The sequence below is a fragment of the Pollicipes pollicipes genome, unplaced genomic scaffold (assembly GCF_011947565.3).
Source record: "Pollicipes pollicipes isolate AB1234 unplaced genomic scaffold, Ppol_2.1 Scaffold_6686;HRSCAF=7923_pilon_pilon_pilon, whole genome shotgun sequence".
NCBI lineage: Eukaryota > Metazoa > Arthropoda > Thecostraca > Pollicipedomorpha > Pollicipedidae > Pollicipes > Pollicipes pollicipes.
Genome location: NW_023596921.1, coordinates 19897901 through 19906619, shown reverse-complemented (window position 1 = coordinate 19906619; position 8719 = coordinate 19897901). Strand labels below are relative to the sequence as shown.

Sequence of the window (8719 nt, the reverse complement as noted above, 5' to 3'; positions counted from 1 at the left end):
TACGCCGCCGTACGCATCGATCAAAAGGTAACAGAAGGATACGCTTTTGAGATGCAACCAGGATCAAGCCACCCCCAACGCGTCGAATAAGAGCTATGACATGGAGCAGCTGTAATAATGCCATCTTAAAAATGGCGTGTAAGTGCCTCGTTGCTTATGCAGTGCATACGTTGCGGTGCCATTTTCCACACAACAGTTCACAGGCAACAACGGGTCCTTGAAATCTACGAATTCAATTTTGCAATGCATGATCTGGATTTAAGCCTGATTGTAACCGACTCTGTGCACTCATCACACCAGAGATCAAATGGACCTTAACACTGGATCCCGTGGGACCTTTACGGCACTATTTAATATGGCCGCCAAAAATAGTGAAGTGTAGCGCCGAGTCGCATGAACAGCGCTCCGTCCTGCGCAGTATAATGTAGTAATCCTACATTCGCTTAATGTTAGATGTTGTTTGAAAGGGTGTTTTGAGGTACCGCAACGGTTTTTTTTTACCTCCGTGTCTAGTACAGCCATTGTAAATGCCGATCAAATCCTGTATATAGTGCACATTCCGTCCAACCAATGTTAATACAGTATATAAACTGAGGCAGGGGTGTAGTTTCCTATTCATTTCGGGGCGGGTGGTCCAGCTCCCTCCCCAACTTTGGCCCAGCCCTCCAACTTTTAGAAGAAAGTGGGCCAAATCCGAGAGAAACCCGTTTGTTGGTGTATTTCGAGGGTGGGTTGTGTCATTTTTACTGCTCTGCCGCCCCCCCCCCTCCCCCCCCCCACCCTCACCACCGAAACTTTTTCTACGAAACTACACCCTTGATCTGAGGTGCGAGTCCTCAAGGATTGTGTACATTGTCTGATGAAAGGCATTTTCAAAGCACATGTAAATGGCAGGTCTCGTCCTGGCACACTTAGATAAGTGGCGTAAGCAGAAATCCAATGCTTGATCATGTAAGTTACGTCATACCATGCACCTAGTTGGTTGCTTAGAACACAGCGTGAGGTGCGTATTCCTCATCCCCTAACCCACCCAAAGATACCTGCTGCCATGCTTGCTGACACTTAATATCATCCTTGCTGACACTTAATGTCATGCTGCAGTAGCTTGTACTTCAAATATACTGCGTGCACCCAGTCGCACGTTCTTCCTCACGTTCAACACGCACAGCATCTTCCTCAGGTGCTGTGGAGCGAATGAAGCGTTGCGTCATCCGTGCACAGCATGCCTGTCACTACCCGCTCGGTCTAAACGCACCGCGCACGCCTGAATTTCTTGAATGAACGCCTTGATTAAATGTGTCTTACTAGTCCGGAACAAATGACTTACTGCACCACCCAGCTGGGTGCATCCCCAGCGATAACACAGCAGTCAACCAGGTACGTGCGGCTTAGACTCACCCTGAAAAACACGGATGGTTGTATCGTACAATCCGTGCAGCAGGTTCATTCGGTACCTGTTGTTTGTTTAGCAGCGCGGTGATCAAACCCCTTGCTGGAAACGTGCGAAGTGACGAAACAAAGTGAAGGTGGTGCGGCGCTGTGGGCGGAGCTGTTTCAGACGAGCAGGTCTGTCCGAACACGCCCGTTCGCCGCGATCCGATCCGTCTTCTACGACCGACGGCTGACCGATCCCGACAGCAGGTGCGCTTTGTCAGAACATCAGAAAAGCGGCTTGTCGTTGTCAGGCATCCGGACATAGTATAGCGTTCGTTTAACACTGCGTGACTGTCGGCAGGCGTTGAATACATGACCACCCTGTATGTCCGAGTTATATGCCAGCTTATATTGCGGTCAGGAGACCTCCTGGTCATGCCACAGAAGCTCTGTCACAATGCAGGCACATGCATACGTCGCGGACATTAAGACGAGTCTAGCTCGTATAATAAACGCGAATCCCTCGTCACACACCAGCAATATGCGTCCGCATTATGCACTATATTTGGTAAGCAGTCACGTGGTCAAACACTGAAATGGCGCGTTGGTCACTCCGGACATCACTGACACGCAGCATTTGCGTAATATGGCCAGTCTATTACACCTGACGATTGGCAGCCAATGCCAACCGGACATAACCTTCTACGCTCCTGCTCGCCAGGGCCACTGACCGCCACGACAGCGAAACAGCGCATATTGCAGATGACAACTCAGTTGTGCCAGGTGGAGCGCCAGTCTCCTTTGACTTGCGACGGCGGCAGGCACTTTGGCGCGGCTTTGGTGCGGACGAGCCGCCGGCCGCAACGGCCCGGCCGGTCCGGTGGGAAGGCCGGGGCCGGGTCAGCGCTCCCCAGCGTGACTAGACTCCAGTGAGCCACCCATCATGTCGGGCAGGTCACGGCCACGTCAGTGACGTCACAGACGAACCTCGCGCCAGGAGCGAGCGCATCAGTCGCGGGCGCGGCGCTGATAGCAGAGTCCAGGAGCGGATCCAGGATTTGGAACAAATCGAAGTATGATGCCTCTATTCCTAGCGTCCAACAAACCCCCTATTGCCAACGTTATTACGCATCTGCTGTGGAAAAGTACAGCTCCAAATAACTGCAAGTCCAGCAGTTCCAACCGTAACACCTCACCTTCCCTACAAGATAAAAGCTCCTTGCCAACACCTCGACTGGGATACGGCCAAAACCAACACCCGATAACCAAGCGAGTACAGGCCACACCCCTCACCACCAGGGACGGCGGGGACCGCCGGGACAACAGGGATGGCAGGGACGGTAAGGACAGTAAGGACGGCAGGGATGGCAGGGACGGCAGAGATGGCAGGACGGCGGGGATGTGATGTAGCAGTATCAAAGTTACTGCGTTGAACATACTTTTGAAAAAAACTCTTGACTTTGCGGTTCACAGGAACCGTTCATCGTACAAATCAGTTTTGCTAAGCTAAGCAATTACCCGTTCCGGTAAGCCCAATCTCAAAGGAACAAGTCAGACCGACATTCGCAATATACAGCGCGCTCAATCCACGCACGCACGCACGCACGCACGCTCGCACGCACGCACGCACGCACGCACGCACGCACGCACGCACGCACCCACCCACACCTACGTCCACACTCACACACAAAACCAAAATCTATAGCTCCAGCGCTTGCTGGTGCGGCACCTGTGATAAAGGATTGCCCACGCGGCTCCGCCCACGTTCCCCTGCAGTGGGGGACATCTCTAATGGCACGCACTTCTCACGCACACAGGTACACGACATCCAGCACGAAAGACGGCGATGCGCTCCCTCGGACTAGCTGAATGCACAAATGGACCATCACAGGCGAGGGGGAGCGCGAGCAATCCGGCCCGCTACGAGGCGTCCGGGTCTGGCGGGGGCGGCTCGGCCGGTGCCGGTGCGTCCGGGCCCGGCGGGGGCGGCTCGGCCGGCGCCGGCGCGTCCCCGTCTCGCGGCGCCCCCGCCCACCTCCCGGCCGCGATGCTGAGGAAGATCAGCAGGCCGACGTAGCGGTTGGAGCGGAACTTGTCGCCGCAGTCGGAGGCGTCGTAGATGTTCAGCGTCCGCACCTGGCCGCGCAGGGGCGTGTGTGAAGAGCGGGAGGCGGATGGGGCGAGATCGCACTGAGCCTGCTCCGCACTGTACTCAACAGGTCAGGACCGGGATCAATAGGCAAGCACACACGCTGGGACTAATGAAACGGCCGACGGGACGACGAGGTTCCTCCGGGGCAAACGGGACTCAGCTGGATAACGCGAGACCTGCACAGAACACGCTGCGGCTGTCAACACGTTCGCCTGTGTTTCCGACGCGATCCATGCAATAGAGCGGGCCCCAAATGGCACGAGACATTGAATTTGGGGCTTTCCTTCCTTCCAACAACCTACAACTCGGGGCTTCGCTTCCTTCCCCCAACTCACAATTCGGGCCTTCGCTTCCTTCCCCCAATTTACAATCGGTTAAACCGCATTTTACACTGGACGAACGGGTCATCGGTCCGGCCCTACAAACGTCGAAATGCGACATCCAGGCAATCTACCGATTGAGTAAAAATATGAAATTTATTAAAATTGATTATGAAACACCTCAGACCCACCACGAATATGACTCAGACTGGCCCAACGGACAGAGTTCACGTATTTGCAAGATATGGACGGGCAGATATCAGGGCATTACACTGGCAGGGTCAATGGACTACTGACCACACATCCTTTACACGTATGCGTATGTATGGGCAGCGGTGACATTCATCTTGTAGGAAGAGCAAAGACAGAAAAGAGAACAACAAAATCCGATGCGAGAGTTGGCGTGATTTTCGTAAAGAGTAGAAACTGATACATAGGCGTAGGCACAGGAGGGGGGGGGGGGGGGGGGGGGAGTGGACGCACGGCACCCTTACTTTTCACGAATATTAAACATTCACCCTTTGGAGACACATGGAAGAAATCGGCTTTATAATTGGATTTGACAGGCTGCCTTTCTCAGACATTCCTTCATCTATGCGCATGCGACGCTGCCCCAACATTCCCAACCGCACCATGGCTTGGCGTATGTCATGTGGGTTGACATCAGTCCAAAGAAGCCCGGCCGGTTCCAGTACCGACCTGGTTTGTCACGTGCAGCCCGACGGCCGTCAAGCCGAGGTAGTAGGGCCAGGTCTGGCCGGCCGCCACGCCCGCCGCCGCCAGGCAGGTCATCATGGCGCCGCCGAAGCCCGCCAGCCAGGTGGGCGTGCTGTCACCGAACCGCAGCGCCGTCGACTTCATGCCCAGCACCAGGTCGTCCGACTTGTCCTGCGGGGGCACAGGGAGGCTCAGCGCGAGCGGCTGGACACGACAGACGCGTTGGCTCCATCGGCGGACAGTGAGCAGGACACAGATGCGTGATCGTTTTGCACGTGTCTGTAGGCCGTCCGTTCAGGAATGCCGCGATTTAATCCCTATTTTCCTTTTGTGGCACATGAGCTTAGCTGGACTGATCTTGAACTGGGATCAGCATGGGCAGGTTTTCACACCTTAGCCCTTTTCTCTACCACCAAAGCCACACGCCAGTTCTTCAGCACGGCATCGCCCTCGGCCGGTGACGCGATCTCCGCAGACCACGGCAGGTTCGCCTGTTTGTACGGCGGCTCACAAGGCGACAGAGCAATCGGTGACCCGGCACGAACGATGTCCGAATTGACCTCGCTACCTGACGGCCGCCTCGGCAGCGAGGGCAGCGCGTAGCGCCAGCACTTCCCGATCGTTCCGCTCCTGGTCCCGCACCATCCGACGCGCCCACCTGATGCGCATAGATGGTGTCGTAGACGATGGTCCAGCAGACGCCGGCGGCGTAGAGCGGCAGCGCGGCCGGCCAGTTCACGACGCCATGTGCCGACGCCCAGGCCATGAGCACGCCCCAGTTGAAGGTGAGGCCGAGCACCAGCTGCGGCCAGTGCGTGACGCGCTTCATCAGCGGGTACAGCAGCACCAGCGACAGCGAGGACACGCCCAGCAGCACCGATGGCCAGTTGAGCTGCAGCAGCAGCAGCGCGCCAACCGACAGCTGAGCCGAGAGGAACACCAGCGCGTCCAGCACCGACACGCGCCCGCTGGTGATCGGGCGGCTGCGCGTCCGCTCCACCTGCACCGGCCGGCACGACCAGGTTAGCCACGGCACGCGCGCCCCGTGGCCGGGCGTCCAAGGGCACTGGAGGCTTCAAAAGGACGTGAACTGGCCTACGCGAGCACATCGGCATTGTATTAAGGAGAAATGAGTGACCAGCAGACGACATGACAACCAGGCACAGGTCACTTGAAGACATAGACATTGATAGACAAATTTCATATATATATATATATATATATATATATATATATATATATATATATATACATATATATATATATATGTGTATATATATATATATATATATATATATATATATATATTATATACATCAAGAAGTAGTGTTCAATCTGAGACATAAATGTCACATTTTTACAGGGATTGCACTGAAGTACTGCTGCCTACCATAAGTCATCAATCACCCAGGCTATATATGACATAATGGCTTTCATCACTTGTCACAGTTCACTTAAAAGGCACAGGGAGGCATGACATCCAGCAACCATTTCCCCATTCTGGTCGCTGCTGTTGTAAGGCTCACAGGAACCTTGCAGCCCGCAATCTGTGGGTATCCATGAGTCGTACGCATGGTACGGCATTACTAACGACAACCCACAGAACTCGTCAGCGGGCACCTCGCATGACCCCACGCAGTCAGCCTGTGAGTACATGCTGGGATGGGTCCATCCATACCCCACACCTTGTGGTCGATGTCCCTGTCCCACATATCGTTGATGGTGCAGCCAGCACCGCGCATCACGAAGGCCCCGGCCGCGTAGATGGCCAGCAGGGTGGGGTCGGGCAGGCAGCCGGGAGGTGCCGCCTGCGCCAGGCCCCAGCCGCACGGCCAGAACAGCAGCCACGAGCCTGCCGAACGCATTGCACCGGTATGTTAGCCGCGCACAAGTAACTTAATCCAGACAGCGGAAACGATAATAACAACAGAACTAGCCAACATCGTATGAGAATAGCATCGCGTGCAAACAGATACGGAAGGGGCCATGTACCGAACAGCTATTCCCCATGGCGTTCAGCAACTTCACCTATGAAGCAAACAATATAAGCCTTTGCTCGGGATGGCCACCCACCTAACAAATTCACGGGGAAGTTCACCGAACCATACTTCATATTAACAATCATCTGCGCTTTGAGCACGGCGACTGCCTAACGCGGGGCGAGCATCCATCGGCCCCACTCGGCCACCAGCGGAGCGGCTCCGCCGCCGCCGCCGCCGCCGGAGCAGCCAGCCACCACCGGAGCGGCTCCACCGCCGCCGTCGCCGCCGGAGCAGCCAGCCACCACCGGAGCGGCTCCACCGCCGTCGCCGCCGCCGGAGCAGCCAGCCACCACCGGAGCGGCTCCACCGCCGCCGCCGCTGCCGGAGCAGCCAGCCACCACCGGAGCGGCTCCGCCGCCGTCGCCGCCGCCAGAGCAGGCGGCCTCCTCTTACCGATGGGTCGGTCGACGCGCATCAGCTGCATGTAGGGCCGGAGCGGGGCCGGCGCGGCGGCCACCAGCCGCTGGGCGGCCGAGGCGTGCTGCGGCGCCGCCGGCTGCAGTTCGTCCCGCGAGTCGGCCGGCGCGCTGAGGCGGCGCGCCGCGCGACGCAGACCACACAGTTGGCAGCCAGCCAGCGGCGCCGGCCGCGGCCGCAGCAGGCGGCGCGCGCAGCTCAGCAGCATCTGGTGCGCGCACTGGGCCTGCAAGGGCAAACACACCTGCTATGATGTGACAGCAGAAGAAGGAGAATGGCATAGGTGACTAGTTGGCAGTGCATCATGATGTCCAACCAAAGTGGATTGTCATTGTATATAATGATATATACCAATTCCAGTTCCAAGAGAACATTCCTGCCTGCTAATGTCCTTGCCAGCTCCTGGGATAGGCTAACTGCAGGGGTTTACTTATGTGCACATAGATGAAATGACCACAAAACAATATAAAACTGTTGGTGTAAAGACAAAGCAGAATTTAGTGAGGAGGGTGTAGGGATTTTTAGCTACCAGAAGAGCATATCATATTCAGACAATTTGGAATCAAAAATGGTCCACTCATGATCTACTCATGGTCTATGCATGCATGCAGTGCACAGTCAGGCTTTGTACTGCACAGTGAGTCCTGAACATGCCCTTTTGTTCCACAGAGTTATCACTAGCACTGAGCAGGGAACCTTTCTTCACCTGTGATATTTCTGGACAAATTTGGTAAGTTTATTGCAAAGACAAAATATTTGGAAAAGTGAAAGGACAGTGTTTAAATAACCACATTATCTGAGTGTGTCCAGCTACCACTGGAATAAAATGATTCTTCAGGCTAAATGGGCAACAGAACAATGCATTTTTTATGACCCATGCAGGCATTAAACAGCCACATATACTTGCTCTACACCCACCCATCAACACTTTTCTTCTTGGGCAAACTTGGTAACTTTGGTGACAATAGACCTATAAAAACCTGCCTTAAATCTGTGAAGGTCTCATCACCTCCTGCTAGTTTGCAAAAAAAAAATCATCCACCATACCTGATACCTAAGTGACATATATGGGCTCACCCTCCTGCATGCATGCATTGATAATAGCTCCAGCCATGTTAAGCTGAAATTTTGGATTATGTCATCAGGAAAGACATGTTTGCAAGTAAAATGAAACACCTTTTGTTGAAATTATGAAAGCAGTATTAAACCTTTTGAGACACAGGCTTTTCATATGCTGAAAACAGTTATCCCAGGCACAAAACTCAAGGTGCTACCTTTACAGTACACATGTGGCATAACTGTTGCAGGATCTTACCACCACACCAAACATGTTAAGTGTAGTTCACATACTTCCACATTCTGGACCCCTTATCCATGAGATTAGCATGACAGCCAGCATCTCATGTTTCATTGGGGGTAGATTCGCATCACAGGAAAATATCCACAGGATGCAAACTCAAACAGACATCTCTAAGGAAAAATCAGTGGGGCAAGGGATTAAGTTTCATGAAATGTGTCATGGAACAGCGAAAAAGCCCCAGCCTTACCCCCAAATGTGCCAAGAAGCATGCTTCCCTCAACCTTGGCTCATTTCATTTTAAAGGTGGGGTGAGCCTCAAGCCCAAGTTTGGCAGGAGGGGTTTAGGCCCGCAACTGAAAAGGAAACTATGCCCTTGAATCTTCGCTTACGACTGACC

At 54.2% G+C, this 8719-nt stretch overlaps 1 protein-coding gene across 1 annotated transcript; it reads right to left on the bottom strand.

Annotated features, from left to right (window-relative positions):
* Positions 1–2315: 2315 nt before the first annotated feature.
* Positions 2316–7062, bottom strand: LOC119108026 (4-hydroxybenzoate polyprenyltransferase, mitochondrial-like; the record flags this gene model as incomplete). The annotated part of the gene is made up of 6 exons (XM_037231610.1): positions 2316–2361; positions 3410–3510; positions 4546–4734; positions 5222–5563; positions 6249–6415; positions 6999–7062. Coding segments are annotated over 6 exons (909 nt in total), but the record flags the coding sequence as incomplete, so codon positions are not given.
* Between the last annotated feature and the right edge of the window lie 1657 nt (positions 7063–8719).